This window comes from Podarcis liolepis (assembly GCF_965112155.1).
Source record: "Podarcis liolepis genome assembly, chromosome: 11".
Taxonomy (NCBI): Eukaryota; Metazoa; Chordata; class Lepidosauria; order Squamata; family Lacertidae; genus Podarcis; species Podarcis liolepis.
The window spans coordinates 36,563,010-36,589,310 of record NC_139565.1 but is presented as its reverse complement, the minus strand read 5'-3'; the positions used below and the strand labels follow the sequence as shown (position 1 = coordinate 36,589,310).

General features: G+C 41.8%; 1 protein-coding gene across 3 annotated transcripts in view; it reads right to left on the bottom strand.

The window, feature by feature from the left end:
• The window catches only part of POLK (DNA polymerase kappa), a 43,052-nt gene that overhangs the window by 13,050 nt on the left and 3,701 nt on the right, over positions 1-26,301 (bottom strand). For 2 of the 3 annotated variants that reach the window (XM_083465245.1, XM_083465246.1), the window contains exons 2-12: positions 20,964-21,133; positions 20,084-20,203; positions 18,055-18,207; positions 16,535-16,666; positions 15,056-15,209; positions 13,307-13,429; positions 12,118-12,242; positions 6,878-7,044; positions 5,890-5,922; positions 4,650-4,743; positions 3,654-3,825 (exon numbers count right to left, since the gene is read on the bottom strand). In XM_083465245.1, the coding sequence (XP_083321371.1) occupies positions 3,654-3,825; positions 4,650-4,743; positions 5,890-5,922; positions 6,878-7,044; positions 12,118-12,242; positions 13,307-13,429; positions 15,056-15,209; positions 16,535-16,666; positions 18,055-18,207; positions 20,084-20,203; positions 20,964-21,098 (1,408 nt within the window). In that variant the 5' untranslated portion in view covers positions 21,099-21,133. The remainder of the gene's footprint in view (positions 1-3,653; positions 3,826-4,649; positions 4,744-5,889; positions 5,923-6,877; positions 7,045-12,117; positions 12,243-13,306; positions 13,430-15,055; positions 15,210-16,534; positions 16,667-18,054; positions 18,208-20,083; positions 20,204-20,963; positions 21,134-26,301) is intronic. The other variant, XM_083465247.1, reaches the window with a different exon arrangement.

Here is a 26,301-nt window from a genome sequence, read left to right as displayed (position 1 = left end):
GGTCAAAAGTCCTGCCATAGAGGTATTCATGGAACCTCTTCACTCCAGCCACAAGTGCCAATGCCTCCTTGTCGAGCTGGCTGTAATTCCGTTCCGTCGGAGATAGTGTCCTGGAAAAGTAAGCGAGCGGTGCTTCTCTTCCATCTGGAAAACGGTGACTAAGGACAGCACCTATGCCAAAAGGTGAGGCGTCGCAGGCAAGGACCAGCGGCCTGGATTCACTGTACTGTACCAGCACACTGTCTGAAGAAAGGAGAGCCTTGACCGCGTTGAAGGCCGCCGTCTCCCGATGACCCCAGGCCCAAGGCGTCTTAGTGCTAAGGAGTCGGTGAAGAGGCTCAGCCACTGTGGCTTTGTGGGGCAGGAACATGTTATAAAAGTTCAGCAGCCCCAGGAATGCCTGCAACTCCGTTTTGTTCTTTGGGGTGGGGGCCTGCTGGATAGCGCGGATCTTGGATGTGGTTGGATGAAGGCCGGAGGCATCGATAAGATAGCCCAGGAACTCTACCTGTGGAACGGCAATCTGGCACTTCTCCCTCTTTACCTTGAGCCCGGCCTCCTGGAACCTGGTCAGCACGGCACGGAGGCGCTCGAACAGCTGCTGGTGTGAGTCTGCAGACACCAAGACGTCATCAAAATATGGTACCACGCCCGGAAGCCCTTGCAGGAGACGCTCCATAAGGCTTTGGAAGATGCCAGGAGCCACACTCACCCCGAACTGCAACCGGCGGCAACGGAATGCCCCCCGGTGGGTGACGATCGTCTGGGCTTCAGCAGTGGCATCATCGACTGGCAGTTGTTGATAGGCTTGGGCAAGGTCCAGCTTAGCGAAGACCTTACCCTCACCCAGGGAATGCAGCAGGTGTTGGACAACAGGAACCGGATAAGCGTGCTGCTGAAGTGCCTTGTTGATCGTGCACTTGTAGTCAGCGCAGATTCTCACTGATCCATCTGGCTTGACAGGCGTGACGATGGGGGTTTCCCACTTTGCGTGGTCAACCGGCTCCAAAACTCCTTGGGCGATCAGTTTGTCCAGTTGTTCGTCCACCTTAGCCTTGAGAGCAAAGGGAACCCGGCGTGGCTTTAGCTTGATGGGGGCGACTTGTGGATCAAGGCTAAAGGAGATGGGCGTACCTGTATATTGCCCCAAGGTGCCGTCAAAAACCTCGGCAAAGTCTTTGACCAGACCCTCAGTCTCTGCGTTAGAGATGCAGTTGATGCCGGTGACTTCCAGGCCGAGGGCATTAAACCAGTCTAGCCCTAGGAGGCTTGGCCGCTGACCTTCGACCACCACCAACCGGAGCAGGCCCGAAGAATCCTTGAAGGCGATCCGGAACCGGCCAACGCCTACCACGGGAATGTCGTTTCCCTGGTAGTCTCTCAGGTGTACGCGGTGAGAGCCGAGTTGCCTTTTGGACACTCTGGGTACCAGTCTTTTGATGGTGCTCCATGACACGATGGACAGGGCAGACCCGGTGTCGATCTCCATGTCACATGGAGCTCCTTCAATGAGCACCGTGACGTTCAGCTTGCGTCGCGTAGGCGAGTCGGTTTGGCCAATCGTGGTTCCAGACGGGCAGCGGCAGTTGGTGAGAGCGAAACAACTTTCCTTGGCAGACTGGAGTGAAGACTTGGACTTGCGAGTCGATGAAGGGGGGGTGTCAGACGGAGCCGATCGGCAGACCTTAGCGATGTGGCCCCTTCTGGAACACTTCCTACAGATGGCGTCTCTGAATCGACACTTGGCACGGGAATGGTTGCCTCCACAGCCAGCACATTCCGGTTGGCCCTTGGACTTCTGTTGGAACTTCCTGCGCTCCCGCTTTGTCTGGTGCACGTCATCGTCTTTACTGGAGGATGCCTCATCACTGCTGGCCTCTTCATGATGCACCGGAACTGGCTCCCTAGCAAGACGCGGGCTGCTGGACTTGCGGATCTCCTGGGCGGAGCGTTCAGCAGCTTCTGAGGCCACAGCCTCCTCAATGGCTTTCTGTAGCGTGAGGTCTGGCTTGGCTAGGAGGCGCCGTTGCAGATGGATGTCCCGGACCCCGCAGACGATTCGATCCATCAGGGCATCGTCTAAGTCTCGGAACTCACAGTGCATTGCAGCCTGTCGCACGGCGGTGGTGTAGTTGTTGATTGACTCCCCCTCTGCCTGGTTCCGGTGGTAGAACGCATGGCGGGCAGCAATCTTGGACGGCTTCGGTGCGTAGTGGTTGCGGAGCTTCTCTTGGATCGTGTCCCATGGTGTTGCCTGGACTGCTTCAGGCGCAACCAATGCTCGGGTCGTCTCAAACACCTCAGGCCCACAGAGGCTGAGGAATAGGCCCCGCTTCCGATCCGTTGATACTGCTGTCAGCTCGTTGGCTTGGAGGTAGCAGTCGAACCGAGCGAGGTAGGAGTCCCATGATTCAGAGGCTGGCGCAAACGGCGGTAGAGGCACAAGTGAAGCCATGATTCCGATGCCGGCGTGAAGGGCGATGGATGGAACACAGTGCTCCAGCCAGAAGAGTCAGCTCTGAATTGGTTCTGCCCAGTGATTTCGCTCAGTGATTTCGCTCTGTGATTCAGCTCAGTTCAGAGGCTGGCCGCATCTGGCTGTGCTCTGATGTCCATCCATCCCACCCTCGTCGCCAGTGTTAAGTCGTGGGTTGACATAGCAGCCGGCACAGCGATTTCTTCAAGTAGCTCTTTTATTCTGGTAAGCTGAAATAGAACTGACTGCAAACAGCTCAGCCGGCCTGTATTTATAGGCAGCCGGCTGTCAACATTGTAACCACCACAGCTCAGAGTTCCCGCCTAAAATAACTGCCGCGGACCTGAGTGAAAACTATCTACAGACCTGAGTGAAAACTATATACAGCATCCCCCTGTTGGCCCAGGGTGAAACTACACTACATAACAGGAACATTTCTTATAAAGTAAGAAGGTTCTCTTGGGATCTTTGATTTTTATATATTAATCAATATTTATGAAAGAAAGATTAAAACTCAAAGTGTTCCTGGTGCCCACAATTAGGAAAGTCTTATGCAGCAAAAATTAATAGAGTCTGATAAGTTGGAATGCCTTATTTGGAAATTAGTATTTGCATTTATGTGTTACTGGGAAATTTTGGCAAGTAACAGCAGAACAATTACATGGTAAAAGGAAGAAGAAAAGTATTATAACAAAGGCCATGAACAATAGACATGAACCTATACATTTTCCTCATCTCTTGAATTCTGTAGCCTTTTGCTGACACTGCCTGAAGGTGTTCAGTGGCATCTCCTTAAACATGATGGTATCCTTTCTGGGGGTTTTTTAAGTGAAAGCTGAGGTTCAGGGAAATCAAATTCTGCATAAAAATCCCCTTGCATACACTGGTAGATTCAATTCATACCCATTGTAGCACCACACTTCTCCTTTTTAGAAAACTAAGTAAATCTGTTGCCAATGTTATTTGAAAGGAAGATGATGTATATTTTAAGAAAATATACAATGTTGTATATTTTAAGAAAACATTCTAACAATTCATTTTACTACAATAGCGATACTTGATGTTTTCCAACAACAACATTAAGAGAGGTGCAATAAGCAGCACAGCCTTTTCCATCCAATACCTGTGTTGCACATAGAATTCTAACAATCAGTAAAAAAATTAAAGTGATACTTACCCATCAGTCGCAGGCGTAAAGGTTGTGGGGCCGCAGCCTCCGTTTCTGACCGAAGCAAGTCTTTAGCAACAGCAAATATTTCTTCTTCAGTAGAAACTGCCGACATTACTGTAGTAGCTCTTGTTTTTACTTCAAAGTTTACATTCTTCAACTTTAAAGTTACAGTTCTAGCCTATTAAAACCAACAGGATTTTAGGACTTTTTTTTTCTGAAATGGACATACCCTGAAATTATAGATCTAACTTAACAATAAGGCAATCAAAGCCATTGCAGTGAACTTTTCACAATTATATATAATTAACTTTTCACAGATATTTCATGTTCTTTTTCATCTTATCTGGGGCTGCCAAGCAACTGATCATTCAACTGTCTTAATTTTGTTCAGTCATAGAAATAAAAAGAACTATCTGCATTCCTCTATTTGCCACATTCTAATATGACCAAGGAATAGAAACTAGGGAAGGGCTGTACAAACAGGAGTAGGCTCAATTCCTAGTGGGCTCAAGTAGGGTTTTCATTCCTATAAGCATATAGTACCACTACGACAATTCACTTTTACTAGACGCCTCTGAATGTTTCTCCTTGTGGTGCCATAAATGTCAAGATTAGGCAGGGTAACTGAAGTTCATACAGTATACCAGTCTCTTCAACGACAATGTTTGCCTTGGGCGGCATCTATTATGAATTAGATGAGGAGGAATAATGGTATACCCTTCAAATGTTTGAACATTATATGCTTGGCCAGAGCAAAACCACAGGCAATCCATTACTGTTCCTTCTTCTGCTAATTAACAGCTTTTACTATAATATCTGTTCTATGCAAAATTACTTGGTGAATTGATTTTAAGAGACACAAAATTACTTTAGGCTAAACAAATTCTTGCATAAATAATTCATATTACCAGAAAAAGCTAAAACAAAAATACATCCCATGTAAATACTGTAACAAGGGATGCAGAAGATCTGAGTGCTGACATTTTATAGAAATTTACCCACTTTAAGTCCTTCCTTTTTCAAATCCTGAGCAAGGTCACTGCAAAGTTCTTGACACAAGCTGTATTGTTCTGCAGCACTTATTTCATTAAATGTCCTGTGTGCCAAAAGAAAAGTAATCATAATCATAGCAATGACTAGTAATAGTCTATCCTCAAATAGCATAGAGAAACATGGCCTTTTTTACTGATCCATGTAATAAAAATATTAAGGTTTAAGCTAAGCGGCAGAAATTTGCACAAACAAACATATAAACACCTACTGAATAATAAAGGCTTAAGAACGAATGGAGTGTCAGAAATGATGTTGGGTTGGATCCTGACTAAGGGTTGCATCTGGGACTGCCATACTGCTCATGCAACAGACTTCTGTTTTTTGCAGTGGAACTTCCCCACTTTTTCTCCCCTGCACCCACAAAGTCTGCTCCAGAGGGTTGGAGGCCCCCCTGGAGCAAATGTTGGCACTGTGCAGGGAAAGGAGAGGAAGGTGTGTGCTGTTGTGTGAACAGAACATTGCTTCTGCAGCACTGAACACAACCCTAGGTGGCTCTCAGTCTCCTCTGAAATTAGTGGGAATAATGACTTAACAGTTTACAATGATTTCAGTGGGACCCAAGTACAACTCCATTGGCCTGGATCCAACCCCTTATGGTAATTTTCTCTTGATTTTTTTTTTAATCTTAAGAGATTTTGCACAATTATTCTCATAAGGCCTTATGAATCTTGTTTTATAAATGCTTGAACAGCTTAAGAAAAACTAAACTTCTGAGAGTTTTTTATTATTATTAAAATGTGATTCTAACATAATTGAGCATTTATCTATTGGAGACCTAGGCATTCTTCTGGAAAACTGTTCTTTCTACCGCATTAGAACTGTAAACCAAATGCTCGTTACTGTTTCAATAAAATAGAGGGGAAACAGCTCAATAAGTTTTCCTGGAACAGTAATAAGCATTTTATGTGGCATTACTAATCTTCAAAAAAAGATAGCTTTCAGTACAGTTCTCAGATTCCCTAATTGAAAAAGACTTGTTTATGCTAGAATCACATTTTTATCGCCAAATAAACCGAAAATTATTTTTCCTCAAGCAGAAGAAGCTCCACATTTTGTGTGGTAAGCATGTTAGTTCTATATACCCTAGTGGGTTTTTAATCCTGCTCTTCTTCCCAAAAGGAGCTTGGCATGGCAAACAACAAAACAGTGAAATCAATACAAAGGTTCTAAAAGCCAACTGAGCACATACCTTTCAGTGCTCATGCTTTTTCTTTCTCCATCCCTTTAAAAAGAAAAAAGATGTGTGAGTGTCCAGGTATGTTTATTTAACATTTATATATAATTATTTATCACCATTATTACAAATACAAATATACAGAACCCCACGTACCCCCTCCCCCCAAAAAATTATAATCACTATAGCTGGATATGATCCAACAGGAATAAAAACATCTGTAATTTAAGTTTCACCAGTTTTGGTAAGTTGTCAGTTTCATAGTACTCTTGAAGAGCACAATAAAATTGAAAACATACGAAGACTCACAACTAAGCTTCGTTCATTGAAAGATGCTGGGCAGAATTCAACACTGTGTAAGCAGAAATCACCATCCTCTCCCCTACTCTGCAGCCCCTTCAAGTATCCAATATTTGCTCCAGAGCATGGGTAGGCAAACTAAGGCCCAGGGGCTAGATCCAGCCCAATTGCCTTCTAAATCTGGCCCGCAGATGGTCCGGGAATCGGCGTGTTTTTACATGAGTAGAATGTGCCCTTTTATTTAAAATGCATCTCTGGGTTATTTGTGGTGCATAGGAATTCATTCATTCCCCCCAAAAAATATAGTCTGGCCCCCCACAAGGTCTGAGGGACAGTGGACCGGTCCCCTGCTGAAAAAGTTTGCTGACCCCTGCTCCAGAGGGTCCCCCAACCCTCTGGAGCAGATTTTGTGGGAGCAGGGAGGAGGAGAGGGAAAGTCCCACTGAAGAAGTGGAAATCTGTTCTGCTTGTGCATGGACAGCATTGGACACAACCCACTATTTTAAAAAGATATAAATGTATGTTGCTATTTTACAGTTAAGGATCTTAAGCAGGGCTGTGAAAGACTTCAAGCTCAAGAATACTGTGGGAACGGTTAGAGGAAACATATTATTGGCTTTGTTCCTTTTATGTAACAATGTTACACGCTAACAAAAGATTTAGAAAGCATCTAAAATGAACACAACCCATTCACACAAAATACCTTTCTAAATGGGTGGAACCCAAACCAAGGGAGATTTCCAAGAAATTACGCCAAGATGTTTCAGAGAAGAGAAGAGAAATTAGTGCCCTCTGCTGGTAAAGTTCTGAACAAGTCACAATGTTCAGAGCTTTAAGCATTTTTTCTGTTACTTTTCCTATGCCAGGCACCTGGAAGAGAGTTAATGCACACTAATAAAACAATGAACTTCCATGAAAACAATGAAACCATCGTTTACAAACATTTGCTCTGGAAGTGAGAATATTCATCAGTCATAGTTATTTCCAGTGATTAAAGGTGGACAAGGTTCTGAGATTTGGAGCACTTAACATAAATTAGAAAAGGGCAACATGTGCTTAATTCATTAATTTAAAACTTAACATATACATATACATATATATATATATATATATATATATATATATATATATATATATGAATAATTATATGGCCCTGTTGAGTTCTGTCCATGGCTGGTGAACCTATTTCATTCTTCTGCATTGACATTTGGACAATCACCAATATTCAAACAATTAGAAGAGTGGCTACCAACCTTTTCGGATCCACTGGCACATTTTGCATTTTAAGAAGGTAGTATAGGCACCAGTCACAACATGGTTGCCATGGGGTATGGCATAACATAAAACTAGTGAGCACACTCAATGTTGCTTCATCCCTGCCCCCCCCCCCCAACAACTGCCTGCACACAGTAAGTTTGTTCTGATTACACAATATGGATTTCACACACACACACACACACACACACACACGTTTTTGCTGCTAACAACATTCCCAAGTACCAGAAAAGATATACAAGGTGGCCACACCAAACTAACTCCCTCTCGCACTGATGCACACACCACAAATACATACATCCGCCTATCTCTCACACATACATGCAGACACCACTCTCCCTCCCTCCCTCCCTCTTACACTCACAGAGACACAGAGACCACACACACATACAGACTGAACATATATGAACATGGGGGGGGGGTGCAGGGGGGCAGCTCCCCCCCAAAAAAAATCAAGTAAACAAATAAAAATACTTAATTAAAAGTATAAAATTGTAGAAAGATTTTGACAGATCTTTCTGAGCACTTGTGGTTAAAAGAAAGTAATTTTAAAAAACTGTTGTTGAGACATCTCATTCTGAATCTGCTAGACAGAGCCAGACAGAGGATGATGACAGGTGGGTGTCCTGCCCCCCCCCCCCACAAATCCTGGCTACGCCCATGTACATACAGACCTCATCCCCTTTCTTTCTCTCTCTCTCTCTCTCTCTCTCTCTCTCTCTCTCTCTCCCTCTCACACACACACACAGCACACATCACAAACTTCCTCCTTAGTCTCACACATGTACAGACTACAGATACACACACACATGTATTTACATACTTGCCTTCTCTCTCTCTCTCTCTCTCTCTCTCTCTCTCTCTCTCTCTCTCTCACACACACACACACACACACACACACACATATTCAGGAAAGCCCATCTACTGAGTGGACAGAACAATTTCTATCACTCCTACCTGCCACTTAAATTAAAAATTTTAAGCCACTCTGCAGGGATAAGCAATTGCCTGTTACCAGCTCCATGTGGCTGGTGGGCAAGAAATTGCTGATGAGGAATCGCCACCAGTCCTTTTCTCCCCTCTCCCCTTGTTGAAAAAACCCTCTGGGGGCTAAGCAACTGCCTGCTCCACTTGGCTGGTGAGATAATATTCCTTGAGCAAACAGGGTGATGCTCATTGCTCCTTCTCTCCTCACCCCAAGACTTTGCAGAGGGAATCTCTGTGGGGCTAAAGCAACTGCACACTGCAACCTTGATGTGGCTAGCAGGCAAAAAAATCACTGAGCAAATAGAGCAATCCCTGTTACTGCTCCCAAACTCTGAGGGGGGGAAAGCTCTCTGGAGGGCTAACTGCTCTCTGCCACAAATGGCCATTGTTTCTTCTGCCACCCCCCCTCCCTCCCTCCCTCCCACAATCAATAAAGCCACTCCACAGACTGAAACAAAGAGAAGCAATTTAATTTACAGACACCCCAGGTTGCTTCAGAGACCCGAAAAAGGCCTTCAAAGTTCCTGCATTGGTGACCCCTGAGCTAGAAGATTCAGCTGAACTGTAAAACGTGCATTCAGATAGTTAAGAAATTTTATGCTTTATGAAATGCATATATTCTACTGTGTTCCAACTCCAGCATAATTCCAAGAGCAATATTAATATCAGTGCTTAAATTGAAAGGAAAAAAAGAGGTTTCAGGGCTACAGCTTTCTGGAAGCTGAATATTTTATAGAAGCCCTTGATCTCTGTACCTTTATTGGGGCCAGCTTCTTCAGACTGAACATTAAGCAAAAACAAATGAACAGACAGCTTGGGGGAGACACACACACAATGCTATTGAGCTTAATGATAATAGCCCAAACTTCAGATTTTAGTAGACTATGCTAGTACAGTGGTACCTTGGTTCTCAAACGCCTTGATACTCAAACGCCATGGTTCTCAAATGGCAAAAACCCAGAAGTGTTCCGGTTTTCGAACATTTTTCAGAAGCCAAACGTCCGATGAGGTTGTCGGCTGTTGTTTCCGGGGCACCTGCACCAATCAGAAGCTGCGCCTTGGTTTTCGAACATTTCGGAAGTCAAACAGACTTCCGGAATGGATTAAGTTTGGCGGTTTTGTTTTTGCTATTTATTTTGCGTTTTTGTCGATTAATTTGTTTTTGTGACTGTGTGGAACCCAGTTCAGCTATTAATTGATTGATTGATTGATTGATTATGTGACTGTGGAAATGGATAAAAGCCCCCCATTGAAACAATGACTATCATCAGTACAGGTAAAAAATAACAATAATTTTAATTTTTATCATCTACAATACTGTCTTATTTATTTTATAGTGCAGTAAAATGATTATTGTTTTCATTTTATGGATCAATGGTCACATTAGATAGTAAAATTAATGTTAAATTGCTGTCTGGAATGTATTAATCCGTTTTGCATTACTTTCTTTGGGAAAGTGTGCCTTGGTTTTGAAGCGCTTTGGTTTTGGAATGGACTTCTGGAATGGATTTAGTTTGAGAACCAAGGTATTACTGTACATATATCTGATGATGGCACCCAGCATGGTCAGGCAAATTCTAGGGCCCACCAAAGCCCACTGACATCACTTTTTCTTTTTTTCAGGGATGTTATAGGGAAGATTATGATGGGTGGCTGCAGGCTCAGCCTGTTCTTTGCAGCACACTTCCATATAAAGAATAAGGGAAAGGGTCTTGCCCACTGCTGTTGGGAAGGGGGCAGGCACGAGGGAGTCCACAACTCAGACTACCTAGAGCCCTCTCAAACCTGTTAGCATACCCTCCAACATTTCAGATGAAAACAGACACATTCCACATGCAAGGTTTATTTTGCAAGCTGCATCCCTCTGCTATGAGCACATTGCAGAAGGCTCTTAAATGCTTGCAGTGTTCATTTGCTCTGCACAGTTTTATCCTCCACTGAAGACAAGAGAATGATTGTTACTTTGGTTACAGTTGTACTAGGAAAACATAATGGGTTGGAAACAGAAAAAACACATTTGGAAGGAGGAGAGCAGGTGATTTTCCTGTCCTTCCTCTCAATCAGTCCTCCAAAGCCTTGCAGCACATTCACTAAATATTTGTTCACCTCATTTTCATTGATTCCCCCAGGCCACTTGTGTTACAGCCCCTGAAAACAGCTTTTCAGGGGTGTTGGGACAGGGTGGTGGTGGCTGGAACAGAAAGAGGTGCAGAAAAAGACATGGGCATTTATTTCTCTGGAGCCAACCTAATACATTAGCAAAAGCACTGCACTGCATAGTGTTTTAGTATTCCATGTGTATGCTTTCTGTGCCCTTAAAAATATCTATTTCCCATTTTGGGGATTTAACTTCTAGAGACTTGGGGGAGGAAGCTAAACCCTGAAGAATGACAACACGAGTACCTCCCACTCACATTTTAACATTTTTGCATATGTGCCAAATGCAGAAAAGGATCTGAGGTTACATCAAAACTACTGAGGCAAAAAACAACAATAATGCAGCTCTCTCTTTGGCAGCAGTTACTCTAAAACTAATCGGAACACAAAAGTCCTTTGTAAGGTAGAGAGCAAAGGCAAAGAAAAAGTGGTAATCTTTTTATTAGCAAAATCAGAGTTTAATATAGCACATTGGGATAGAATAAACAGAAACCAAACTAGATACATGCTGGCAGAAAGCATATTTAATAAATTTCACCTATATGCAAAGTTATTTCACAGCTTGATCACTTTGTAACTTTTTGGCTGATCACATAAAAGGTATTATAACTAGCCATACCTGATTCTTTTGAGCTACCCCAAATGTTTGTCTTATTTCATATTTCTCAGATTTTTATAGCACTTCCTAGCAAAGTACTCAACACAGTTTTTGAAAAGTCTCAAGATCATAAACAACAATACCATCATGAAACAACAAAAAATGAAAATATTAACAGCTCTGATTTTCTTGGTTCATGCTCTGGATAGAGAAAAGAATATAACCTACAGATTAAATTATTAAATTAAAAAAGGGTCCTCAAAATCACAGGTCACCATCATCGCAAGTAAGAGGAATCTTACTCTTTGGAGTGTATAAGAGTATTAGTCACATTGTGATGTTATAGCATAGCATTTTCAGTATCCAAGTGTAAATTATTATTTAAATGACAGACCCAGCATACTGTGTTCTTTATCTTCAGTGATGTTATGAGGACCAAGAGTTTCCCAAGGCATTTACTATACGGTTCACCAAATAGTAACAGAAAACACTATGGGTGTTCGTCACATTTTCCCAGCAGGATCCACACAGGTATCTTCAGTATATTCCTGGTGTGGGAGGTCCTCAACCAAAAAAGATCTAACAACAAGCCATGGATGGCACACATGCCCCTTAGAAACTGAGAAGTTTTGTATGTTCACTCAAACTTTGGCCTAAACCTTTACTTGCTCAAGTCCAATACAATAAACGGAAAGGGATACAAAAATTAAATGTTATCAGTGTATTTTAGTAGCATCCATTCCCTACTCCCAGAAAGCATTCAATTTTACAACAAAATGCACACAATTTTATATGGGAGTTCATACTTCATTAAAGTATAAAATAGTAAAGGGTTAAATTTAGATGCAAAGAGGGTTTAAGACAGTAAACAAGTCTACCAGCAGTAATAAGGATGACAACACTGAATAATAAATAAATCAGCTCACCTTTCTAATGGGTAAATCTTTGATGAAGTTCATCACAGCTTCTCTTTCTGGGGGGATTCTATATTGACCATTCGGTTTATTTTTATCACTGCACATTTTTGCTAACATCGTATTTGGAGCAATGCCTAAGCAAGCAAACAACAAACGTCAAACAAATACAAAACGCCAACCTGCTACTTCTGCTCCTAATGATTTTAGAAATAGTTATGATGAGGTTTGTGTAGTAAACAATATTCATTTTGTTTTTGGTTGAATTTGTTTTTAAATATATATGCAGATCCTAACAAGTATGCTGCCATTCATCCAAAGACTATTGAGCAGTTCACAACGTAAGAAAACATAACTGCAATTTTTTCTGCTGTCATTGTAAAGTCTCTGGACTAAAACTTTCCTACCCACACCCAGCAACACACAAGAATGTGAAAGGAACAGGAAGAAGAACATTAATATATGGCTCCCAACCACCTTAATCTGGCCTTGAACAGTGTTAAGAGGTTGTTGAAGTGTGTGTCAGAGCATATACTACCACCACTCGGGGCAGGCACACAGTGCATGCCCCTGAGAGCAACTGGGTGGAGAGGGAGCCTGCTGTGGCTTGCCTTGCAAAGTGCTGCAGAGGGTGCACTTGCACGCTGTGGCCCAGCCAGGGAAGCGGGGGGGGGGGGGCAAAGCTGCCACCAATTCTCATCTTCTTCACTCCTGGGTCCAGCCTGATCTGGGAATGGAGCTGCGGCTGGCTGGCAGCGTTGGGTCACTACGCAAGGAAGCTGTCTCTACAACTCCCTTGCATGTTGGAGTCAAGCTCTGATGCACAAGCCTGTCATGGTTGTGCCTGGTTATGACCCCTCAAAAAAATGTGCCCGGGGCTGCGGCCTCCCCACCCACCCCACTATACCACTTTGTATGCCATTACAGAGTAGACCAAGTTTAATAGCAAGGCTTCTATATTGTTGGCTAAAGCCTGAAGAGTTCAGGACTTTCATTTATTGAGGTTGAGCACATGACTCTGATACAGCAGTTTTAGCAAGTCATTTTGTTTATGTCAGTTATTTTTTTCTGTAAACAGAACCTGTGCATTTCTTCACATAACAAGGATCTTGTGAATCTACTTTTAAACTCTTGACATGTACTGGAGAAGTATTATGGAACTTTAAAATATTTCTAATAATATAAATATAAATTTGCTTACCAGCACTGGCAGTAAGTCTTGTTTTTTGTTCAATCCTAAAGCGAATTTCCTCCACCACTTCCTCAGCTGATGCTCCAAAGACAACTGGCTTTATCTGAGTTGTTGACTGTTGGTGTTGTTGTTCTAGGTGCAGCAGAGAAGGGTGAACAATCTGCTTATACATCAGAGTATCAACATCAAACAAGACTGGTGAACAGTCATGTGTATCTTCACTCAAATTTGATTAATCACGTGTTGCTATATTCTGCTTGCCTCAGAAGAAAAAGGGTCAGAAGCTATCAGAATTCTATAAGCAAAACTAATCTCATTTGCTAGTTCTCTTACACAAAAAGTAAATGCCACCTTCCTTTTCCCTCCATTTTCCAAGCTCTTGTAAATATTTTTTACAAACAGCACAAAAAATTCTCATTGTTATTACTGTATTGCCAATTACCCCAAGGCTGGAAAAACTAAGTCCTGCTACTGCCCAAACAAAGGAGTACAGTGTGTTTATTGCATTTAAATGAGCAACATAAAAAAATAGCTCAAAAAAACACTGGAATAGTTTACATAATAACATGTTTCTCAACTGTTTTGACCAGTGTACCTGTTGTAAGAAAACTTTGTAAAGAATTGATTGAGTACCTGCTCATCAGTTATAACTGAAGCTGTTGGGCAACATGATACATTGTATACAGTTGGAGTGTCACCCTGGTAATTATTAAACACTTGGTCAATGCTCATCAGCTGCTTAGCATAATGAATGAATTATGCCACCAACTGAAACGAAATGGGGAATCTCGTGCAGAATAGCATCAAGAATTCACTTGGAATTCCAGACTGTGACATCAGACTATTGATCCATAGCTTACTACTTGTCTTTGATAAGAAGTTCATAGGGCAATGTGGGGCCTGACAGCAGCAGCACTGTGAAGAGAAGCATGTGAGCAACTTGCTCCAATTAAATCTAGGACTGGACTGAAGCTTTGTATTCCTCCAGCGCCAGGTTTACCTCTCCCAGACTCTGCTCCTTCGTTGAGGAATGTAATATCTTGAAGGAGAAGACCTTTGGCCTGGAGCCTAATATTTCCCATTCTCTCAGCCAATTCCCTACAGGTTCAATGACTGTGTTGACAGGTTAAAATGGGGATGTGCAAAGTCCCTAGTGTGGAGATGGATGTTTCCTAAGGCACAAAAGCTTCAAGGGTACAGACTCTGGAAATTCCAGTTCAAAGGGCTGTGACTCAAAGTATCACAGTCCAATACTCCCAGGTCTGGTCATGGTGCTGGGGCCTGTATCAGTTTCCAGCATCTCCTCCTGCTGCTGCCGCTGGTCTTATTAATCTGGCCAGGCCTTCCTCATCGGAACTGAAGTTAGAGCCCAGGCAGCTGCTCTGGATGGGGGTTGTGACATTTGCTTCTATGCAGTGTTCACTTGGGTGCCAACACTGTTTTGAAAAAGTGATACCCTGAAAATTAGCACCATGAGACTTGTTGGCAAACTATTGCTCTTTTACAATGGCTGCAACTCCCCACTTCTGAAAACATTAATTCCACTAAGTTTAATTACAATTGCAATATTAAAAACGAAACTTCACTAGTGATTTCCTAAAGTGTTTCAACTAAATTGCTTCAAGATTAGCATTACATGCAAGCAGCTAATAATTACAACTAATATTTAGCCACATGATTTCCTGACTTAGCAAGTCATAATATATAAAAGCAAGGTAAAATGTTCTTTTGGTCTGGCAGTTCCAGATAATTGCTTACCATTTAGAGCAGAGTTGTATGTTTTGATGAAATGCTGCCTTTTGTCTTCAGGCCAGTTCTTTCTTTCTTCTAAGTACTCTGTTATGTTCAAGTAGGCTTCATCAAGCCCCATGGGCATAAAGTGGGGATCATATTCAGCAAGTATTTCCCTAACCTTGGTAAATATAATTTTAAAAAATGTAAAGTTGTGCTGCTATAGCAAAAAACAATTTTTTAAAAAATCATTTGAAGTACCATGCATTCAGTCAATACCAACACTGTATCATTCATTCTTTTAAAATTCCATTATGATTGATCAATACTAGAAGAATTTTAAATCATAAATAATTTATTGACGTTCCAAATTTGTACTGCATATGGTTCACAGTTAGAGCAACCTCGCTAGAAATAAATGGAAAGTTATTTACTCAGATGTGTGAATGTAATTATTTTACTGTGTGTGAACCTCTTTTTAAGATGAGATTTATACACCAAAGATAAAGTGACAGATACTGGTTGATCTTTGCTACTTGCAAAACCAAAACAAATTTTCTTCAAATTTAAAGGAAGAAAATGGTTTCCTCACATTTAAAAAGAGAATAAGGGTATGTTAAGTAAGCATCAATTTCTTCTCAGAGTTTATATAGGTTGACAGAAAAGAATGCTAATCTCAAATGTGAATGCTATTCAATACAACATTATTAGGAGGTGCTAATTGAGGAAATAAATTTCCTTATCTTAAGGCTAGGTCTGTTAGGAGGAATTCATCCAATGATGAGGAGGGAAGAAGTACCTTTCCCTCCTCCTTCCCACCAAACTATAAGGTAAAGGGTAGGTAAAGGACCCCTGGACAGTTAACTCCAGTCAACGGAGACTATGAGGTGACTATGAGGTGATGAAGGGAGACTCATCTCACTTCAGGTCAAGGGAGCTGGTGTTTGTCCACAGACAGCTTTCCAGGTCATGTGGCCAGCATGACAAAACTGCTTCTGGTGCAATGGGACACGAGGATGAGTGTCAGAGAGCACAGAAACGTCATTTATCTTCCTGCCGCAGCAGTACCTATTTATCTACTTGCACTGATATGCTTTCAAACTGCTAGAATGGTAGAAGCTGGGAAGGAGCAACGGGAGCTCACCACCATCATGTGGATTTGAATCTCCAACCTTCCGACTGGCAAGCCCAAGAGGCTCAGTGGTTTAGATCACAGCGCCACCCACATGTGCCCCACCAAACTATTATGTTTATGAAACTATAACGGCATCTTTAACACTTTTCTTTTTCAGAACAAACTTAATTAATTAAAACATGAAGCTTAACCATCACCATTTGCAATTCAAGGAACATGTGTAACAAAATAAAATCAGCAAGGCTGATAACCTAACCATGTCTACTCAGAAGCAAGTCCCACTGAATTGAATGGGGCTTACTCCTGGGTAAGTGGGGTTAGGATTGCACTCTAAATCTATGTGCATTCTGCTGTGGAAAGAAATTACGTACCTCTTTACTTACTTCTTCATATTTCTTAAAGTTTAATGGCACTATAGTAAGATGTGGGCAGAGTTTCTTGGCAATAAACCCAGGCATGGCTGCACGTACCCCAAATCTTCTGGCATGATAATTTGAAGTGGACTTAAAAAGACAAGACATACTTTAAAATCATGCACTGAAGCCATTTTAAATGGCTTGTACATTGCGGTCAGAATACAGTAACTCATTAGGTATGCTGGGTGGAATCTACACATATATTTAAAAAACGCAGTGAAAATGCTTTTTTAAAAAACATTTTGAAAAATTCATTGATTTTTGCATAGCTCACTTTTGCCATCTAGAGTCACATTAATATATTGCACTTTACCACCCATTTAAAACGTCTTATTTGCAGCTGTGTAGCTGAGTCCCTGGGCAAATGCAGAATCACCAAAATCAGGGCAAAAGAGAAAAGATGGCCAGTTGCAGCTGACCTGGAGATCTAACTAAGCATTTTTAGAAATATTCCGTTAGTATCTTAGGATCTGGCCTAGGTAAGTTCAACTCCAGAAATGCAACAGTTCCAACCAGTAGTTCAATATAAGCTCAAAGGAGGCGTGTGTACCTACATATACCAATATATTGAGCCAGTATGGGAAACCTCATTCCTGAGTGCCAAATGTGGTCCTCCATGCCATTCTGTTTGGCTCTCAGACTACTCCCCAGGCCACACTCCTCACAGAATCTATTTTGCTCCTTTAGTATTTTGGCCTGGATGAAACGTGCCCTTGAACATGCCTCTTGCTTGTTCAGCTGGAAGACTAACAGGGGCATGTGGCTTTGTATAGAAACTAGCCCACCATATAAAGGTAAAAGTGACATTTGTTGCTCTGCCCACTTTTGCTGCTGGCCCCACCCACAAATGTATTGTGCCTTTGGAAGGTTACCCAGAAAGATTTGTAGTACTCAGGCTGGAAAAGGGTTCCCCTGATGCACTTAGAATGTTTGACTATGGCTGTATACACACTCTTGTTTATTATGCATTCAGTGTACTCCCACCACCGGTATGGTAAGTGGTATACACATGACATCTGCCAAAATCCACACCTATCCTGTATCTGTCTTTTCATTCCTTAGGAAACACTGTGTTTTGATGCGTCCCCCCCCCCAAACCAGCAGCAGTCCAAATTGAGAAAAAGAGTGACTTGCCTAGCTATGTTTTAAGCCAGTATTATGTACACTGCCAGGTTTAAATCCCCACCCGCCATGAATCTCACTGGGTGTCCTTATGCCCATCACTATCTCTAGCCTAACTTACTCTACTGGGTTTTCATGAAAATAAATGGTGGTGAGAGAACAATGCATGCTGCCTTAAACTTACTGAGGGAAAATGTGAGATTAAAATGTAATAAAACAAACAAGCATAGTTTTCTGAACTAACTGTTCAGCTTGAATATCTCTTTACCACAAGTTTAGAAACAAGCTACTTGGAAATATCGGGCAGTGTGGGGAGAGAATTGTAGCAAATATTACCATATATTCCACCTTACCAGCATACTCATTGACCCCACTGCTATGGGCTTGTCCCTCAATTCAGGATTGTCTCTCAGTTCAACAGCTGCATAAAAGGCATCCATGTCAATGTGTACAATGGTACAGCTAAGATCACGGCTCTGATCTAACTTCATTGCAAGCTTATCCATCTGCACATAAGTAAATACATACCATTAGATAGAATTAGATAATTTTTCTTGTGGCATACAATGATTCTTATCAATATAACACTCTAAAGGAAAGTAATATAATATACAGAGACAAATGGAAAAGATATTTTGGTAATCTTGCTGTGCGGGAAAACAGTATCTGATTTGGCCAAGACTATAAGAATAGCTTTGGCACTTTAGACGTTAACTATTTTAGGACTGCTTTACAGCTTTACACACAAAGATAAACAATGTAAAGACATAATGGGCCTTGATGCATGACCTCCCCATGCCATTACAAATCATTCAGTTTGCAATGATGTGGAATAAATGACATTACAGCTTCTAATCAATGTCCCACGTCACTGAGGTTTGTCTTACGAAGCAACCACCATGTGGCTTCTATGCTACTTTTAGTTTGTTTATTGTGGCATGGGGAAATGGTGCACATACATATGGTAATTGTGGTACCAATCTTGCACTCTGTGTATGGGGAAAAGAAGGGCTCAGAGTAACTCATATGAAGCTCCAATATAAACTTAGTATGGCTATTTTATTTAAGCAATTTACGTAATGCTTGGCTACAATACGTAGTCTCTAAGCAGTGTACAAGAAATACAGTACAGAACGGGGGTGGGGGGTGGGGGTTACAGCTTCATCTAAAATGCCTGCAGAAACAAAGAAGGCTGCAGTAGGTGGCAGAACTTCAACAGGAAGAGGACCTGTCTGACCTGAACGGGAAGGGAGTTCCACAACATTGGGCCCACAATACTACATGCATGGCTCCCTGTGAACATAAGCCATGCATCTGAATTAGGCCTTGGCGGTGTATTGATACAACATCCAGGACCAGTATGAGGGGCAGACCATGATGGCGGCTTCACCTGGCAGTATATCGTGGGTGAAACCAATGCCGCTTCTGAGTCCCTCTGCTACCAGTGCCGCTTTCAACATTGGGCCGCTGGTAGCAGAGGGACTCAGGAGAGGTGGTTTCACCTGCGATCTTTAAACAGCTCCCACCCAGCCAGCTGAGCGAGCTCCAGTGCCTCAAGTGCAAGCTGGAGAGGTATGGGGCTCGCTCAGCTGGGGGGTGGGAGCCTTCCTGCCCCCCAGAAGAACCTTACAAAGAAGCTCCGAGGTCCCGTGGGCGAGCAGCAGGGACTTGGGGCTTGCTCAGCTAAGGGGCGGGAACCCTCCTTTTCCTATCATGGACTTTGGGTGATTGGAAGATTTATACATAAATCTACTTGTTGATAATATACCGTATAACTTATATTTAAAAACCAATAATATGAATATGAGCATAAGATCTTGAATATAATCACAGGTACGTAATAGCTTTTGAAGTAAGGAGGAACAATAATATAAATTTCTCCCACAGTTTTTCTATTCTGTTTTTCTTTTGAACTACCAAATCATTATATTAAATCCAATTCCAAAGTGCTCCCAGCACTGCATAATAAATAAAATTAAAGAACCTAAATTTGAATCTATTTTTTCTGTATCTAAACCACTGGTATTTACAGATTTTTTCCCTCAGTCATAATGGTCAAGATTGCTGGGAAGGTATGCACTGACCTCACTCCTCACTCCCACCATGACAAGAATAGAAATTCAACAATAGCTTCTGAGAGCATTAAAGATGAAGGTTAGCAGACTTGAAAGACGAGTTGAGGCACTTCAGAAGTATGCACACTGAATTTGGTCAAGAGATTGCTTCACATATCATTCAGGTTTATCAAACAAGCTTTTATTTATTTAAGTGGTAATGCTTTGTCAAAAGTAATCTTAACTTCATGTTTACATAAGAGGCTAATACCATGGGTTGCCTAAAAATACTTTCCTCTCCTAAATGAATCAAGTTTATACATATTACCTTTATCTGTGCTTTCATAAGCTGTTGGTCGGTTACTTTACTTTTTAATTTCAGGATTTTTTCAATTCGCTCATTAACTTGTTGATCCTTCTTCAGCTCATTTTCATAAAATTTAGAACCCTGCAACACAGATTTAAATTATTTAATATCCATCATTAGCCTTATCCAGTCTAGTGCAGTTTGATATAATTCTTACATAATTATTTTTAAGTTATAGAGAACATTAAAAACACATTTTAAAAATTTAGTCAGCCCCAGTATTTGTTACATCAGCTTTCAGGATGCCAGACATCACAGCACTTAGCAGCAAATGAAGGTGGAAGTGGAGTCACTCAATAAAAATTATATGAAGATACACAGAGCACCAGCAAAAGACGCTGCCTGAATATTAATTTGCACACACATTTTGTTTGTGTGATGGTGCGTTATTTTTGATAAGCCACTGAGCAACATGGTAAAATGTTATAAATATTGCACTAGGCTAGCATAATGTTACCAAACACAACATTTCAGAGGCATTGCAACATTAAATCTGTGTTGCATGCACAATATTCAAAATTTGCAGAGAAGGCAGCAATTTAAAAAATCAATTAATTATTTGGCATGTCACACTGATTAGAAATAATAATTCAGCTTCATTTTAATTTACAGCGTGCCTAAAATTTGATAAGCACTGCACAGAGATTAAAGATGAGTCAGTACTTGCCAGCAGACATATTCTCTTAACACAGATACACATCCCCCCAAAAATGGATGTGGAGGATACCTTGCCTTCTTCACTAAACAATAAAGCATGCTAGTAAAAACCCTACAGTTTTTATTGAATGTAATCAATACCTGTGAATAGCTAAAGCATTTGTAAGTGTTTATACAAACAAACCTTGGAAGCTTCCATTATGATTTTGTTGATCTTCTCCTTATCCAGCCCCTGCATTCCAGCTTTGTTATCATTGAGGCCCAGTCTAAGCAGAAGGCCTTCTCTGGAAGAAGCATTGCCTTTATCTGCATTTTCCATTGCACAACCAAGTGAACAGATTCTCAGTTCTTGCCCTGAAAAAAACAAACTGCATAATTTTGCTAGATGTACTACAGTGGTACCTCAGGGTACATACACTTCAGGTTACAGACTCCGCTAACCCAGAAATACTACCTCGGGTTAAGAACTTTGCTTCAGGATGAGAACATAAATCGTGCAGCGGCAACGCAGCAGCAGCAGGAGGCCCCATTAGCTAAAGTGGTGCTTCAGATTAAGAACAGTTTCAGATTAAGAACGGACCTCTGGAACAAATTAAGTACTTAACCCGAGGTACCACTGTACTGACATTATCACATCATAATGCTACAGTACAAGAGAGGGGACCCTTTTTATGTGGCCCGTGGATGCCCTCCCTGTTGGTTGTGGCAACTCCTCTGCTACTGTGGCAGTCTCAGCAGAGCTATCAGTGCTCTGAAGTCTGGCCCTTTCTTCCCTACTATTCAGCTGTGGTGAGCAGTTATTCACATCAGGAGACAACAGCCTCGCTACAAAGAATTCTGGGTGTGAAATAGTGACTGCTGCTGCTCTATGGAGGCTCAAAAGTGTATTCAGTGCTGTAATGATTCGGTTCTACAGCACACATTAGGAGCTGGACTCCCGCTCACTCCATTTGCCAGCCCCCTGCTATTCCCCTTGAGTTTCCCCTTCCCACCCCATGCAACTACCAGGCTTGCTTTTCAGTTTCCCAATCCCATATCTGAAGCCACTTATCTTCTATTCTGCAGCCCTGCTTTCCATCCCATTTCACCTTCAGCCCCGATCTTAATGCTTCCCCACTCCTTTTGTGCAATCCCCTGCACACAAACCACCCCGTGGTAACCTCCTACAACATCCTCCTGTCACACAATGCAGCTACTAAGCACCCTTTTCACCTTCTACCCAATTACGAAGCAGAAGAAGTGTGTCTCGTATCTCAGGGTGCTGCCAAGATTTCCCTTTACAGTATATAATGTAAATAACTGTACTTCCTATTATTATAGATTTATTTTACTTTTTGAATGGATTGTACACACCTTTACAACCATAGCCCATAAGATAAAAAACAAAAATAGGAAAAATAAGTCAACTGCATTGGAAGATTTTCAGTACATGAATTTCGATCTGCTAAATTTCTATGGTAACAACACAGAGCACAGGCATATTTTCTATACTACCAAAGTTGGTAAAGTTCAGTTATGATTATGTTATTTAAGAATGTTTATACTAAATGTCTATCCTTTCAAATTCTTCATTCTACTGAATTCAAATTTTTGACTTTTCTTCAAGTGGAGTAGTAATCTTTATTTTATAAAGAGGTATCCTTAAAGCGGGACGCAGGTGGCGCTGTGGGTAAAACCTCAGCGCCTAGGACTTGCCGATCGCATGGTCGGCAGTTCGAATCCCTGCGGCGGGGTGACCTCCCGTCGTTCGGTCCCAGCTCCTGCCCACCTAGCAGTTCGAAAGCACCCTTAAGTGCAAGTAGATAAATAGGTACCGCTTTATAGCGGGAAGGTAAATGGCGTTTCCATGTGCTGCACTGGTGCAGGCTCGCCAGAGCAGCTCTGTCACGCTGGCCACGTGACCCGGAAGTGTCTCCGGACAGCACTGGCCCCCAGCCTCTTAAGTGAGATGGGCGCGCAACCCCAGAGTCGGACACGACTGGCCCGTACGGGCAGGGGTACCTTTACCTTTACCTTAAAGCAGATTTTAGCTAACTATTAAAGTGAAACTCAATTCAGCAAAAGGCATTCACCAAAACCTAAGGATCATCAAACCACCTCCACCCATATCTGGGCTCCTAAATACAAGAATCCTAGAGAGGCACTGTTTGTATCCACTCATAAAATCCTTTGGAACAATCAGGAGCATTCTTTCCACTCAATAGAGCTTTTGCAATTTTTAAGAGCCCTGGTGGAACACAAGATTCTTGTCAGTTTCAAGAATAGTAATAATGTCAAGGAGAAAGTGTGGTTAGCTTGCATGTGCTCAGGAGCTTAGGATGTTTGGTTTGCCTTAGGCTCTTTCAGATGAATGACTAAAACTACAGCATTGTTATAGCCTTCATTTAGCAATGAGAGCAAGCATAAGCATCTTAAACACAGCTTGTAATGCACAATATATTATAGTGTACAACTGAATATTTTTAATCATAGACTAGTAAAACTGAAATTCTAGGCATAATTGCCTTCAAATGGTTGTAGTTCAGAGTGATCTTTTGATAACATTAAGCTAGGCTAGCATTTTTCAATTATGACAGGTTATTCAGATTATTTTGGTTCCATCAGAGCTGACAAGAACTTGAATACAAATCCTTTAGGCTTCCCCCGCACCCACATAAAAAGCAGGCTAACGTACCATTTGGCATATACAAATGTGGATGGAGAAAATCTTAGCTTGAAGCTATAGGGAAAGCAAGGCTTAAAATGCTTTAGAAATAAGATTATGTTGAAGCATCAACAAATAGGGCAACTGTAATTTATGAGACAAAGAAACGTGCCAAAATGTAATATAGGTTTTTCATTTGTTTTCTAAATGGTAGTAACATCCACAGACATGGCCTGTATACCTCCTCTTCTCCTTAAGCTATAAAAGTATCCAAAGTATCTGCAGAGTTTGAATTTGTGAAGCCATGGAACTGAAAGCCCTTTGCCACTGAGCTACTGCAGCCCAGCCAGTAGCTTTGTGCCACAGAAGTTAATGGAGAGTTTATTTTACACCAGTCAATTTAATGGGGACTATTCGTTCTTACTGTAAAAACAAAATACTGTAGACCTGATGTGAGGCACATTGGGAAGGAAAGAAACTGAAAGAGGGAGGAATGTAAGAGATACACTACCCCTTTCCCAGCAGCCCCTCCAATATACTTGCTCTTCCTGGCTGTCATAATTTCAGACAACTCAGTACCATGTATAGGATGTGGAGGGAACAGAGAAAGTGCACACCTTCAAGATAAGCAATTATGTAATTTGCTCAGTTAACTGTCAAGGGTAAAATTGTAAATCCAACCTGTAATTAGCTATATACCCAGGACAGTGTTGCAAATTACTATTACTGTGGGAAACACACCTTGGTTTTCAGCAGCAAAGATGCCAAATGGTTGGACTAGATGGCCCCTGTAGTCTCTTTCCAACTCAACAATTCTATTATTTCCATCTACATTTGCCTATAAATGGTCATGTATGTATTTCTGGAAACCTGGCCCAATCGAACTGTGCAAGGCTTTTTAAAAATTTTATCTTATTTATCTTATTTATTAAAAGAGATTAATTTGCCTAGATCAGAAACTGTTGGGTATCAGGCCTAGGCTACCACCTATACACGGAAAGCTTCTACAGTTAGAAGCAGAGGGTGAACAATAATCCTCCCACAACTACAAATCTCTTGCTCATCACCCATTACAGTTATCAAGCTGGATGTGTATCACAATACAGTGGTATCTTGGTTTACAAACTTAATCCATTCTGGAAGTCCGTTCTTAAATCAAAGCGTTCTTAAACCAAGGCGTGCTTTCCCATAGCAGTGGGGGACTCAATTTACAAATGGAACACACTCAACATGTTCTGCTTCCAAGGCAAAGTTCACAAACCAAAACACCTACTTCCAGGTTTGTAGTGTTCTTAATCCAAGTTGTCCATAAACTAAGCTGTTCTTAAACCAAGGTACCACTGTAGTGCTAAAGAGGAAATTATCCCCACAGCTCTTCATCTGTAAGCAGCCAAGGTAAAGGTAAGGGAACCCCTGACTGTTAGGTCCAGTTGCGGACGACTCTGGAATTGTGGTGCTCATCTCACTTTACTGGCTGAGGCAGCCGGCTTACAGCTTCCAGGTCATGTGGCCAGCATGACTAAGCTGCCTCTGGCGAACCAGAGCAGTGCACAGAAACACCATTTACCTTCCCGCCAGAACGGTACCTATTTATCTACTTGTACTTTGATGTGCTTTCAAACTTCTAGGTTGGCAGGAGCAGGGACCTAGCAACGGGAGCTCACCCCGTGGCGGGGATTCAAACCACCGACCTTCTGATCGGCAAGCCCTAGGCTCTGTGGTTTAGACCACAGTCCCACCTGTGTCCTGTAAGCAGCCAAAGGTTTGTTTAAAAAATAAATACAGTGGACGCTCGGGTTGCGAACACGATCCGTGCGGGATGCACGTTCACAACCCGCAGCGTCCGCAAACCACAGTGGTGCATCTGCGCATGCACGGGTTGCAATCTGGCGCTTCTGCACATGCGCAAAGTGTGATTTAGAGCTTCTGCACAAGCGCAACCACCGAAACCCGGAAGTAACCAGTTCTGGTACTTCCAGGTTTCGGCGGTCCGCAACCCAAAAAAAATGCAACGTGAAGCCTCTGTAACCCGATGTATGACTGCAAATAGCAACTTTATTTACATTAAATTGGGAATTCAACTGTCAGGTTACATACTACAACAGGAAACATATTCCCTAAAAGATGCTTTTCCAATCTCTCCAGAATAGAAATTTAGCAACATTTCTAGGCAAAACGTTATTCTTGGTTTGTTGGCTTTGCACTGGAAATTATCCTAAGATGTCTAACAAGGCAAAGGGCAGCAAAAAGGAGAACAATTGTTCTTCACTTCCTTATGGCAACCTTTCTAAAATACCTTGTCATTAATGCTATTTTCACAAGGCAGACAATTCTTCCTTTCCTTTCTTACAGCCAATTTCTCACATTCTTATCTATTTCTACTCTCCTCTGAACTGTCGCCAGTTTGTCTGCATCCTCCTTAGGTGTGGCTATCAACACAAGACAAAATCGTTCCAGCAAAAGCATGATCAAAGCCAAGCAGAAGATGGTTACTCCCAAAATGGTGGATGCTGTGTTTCTATTAATGCAACTCAAAACAGTATTTTATGTCTAAAACAATAGATCAGGCTATTAGTTTTCTATGTGGTTTTTTTACTGTCATTTAAAAATAGGCTTGATAAAATATCAAATCTTCATCCACCCTAGATCAAGTTTCATAAATAATTCCCAAAATTCCTATTTTCTGCAACAAGATCCCTGCCACCAGATCTTCCTGTTTCTTTAAGTAATACTGTTTCCTCTTCTACAAAGACTTATTCTAATGCAATCTTCCAAAGAAGCCCACAAAAGTTAGTAGCCTACAAACAAATTTACCAGCCCTCTTATCCACAGGATAGTTAAAAATAAAATAAAAAGAACTACTATCAGAGAGGTCTTG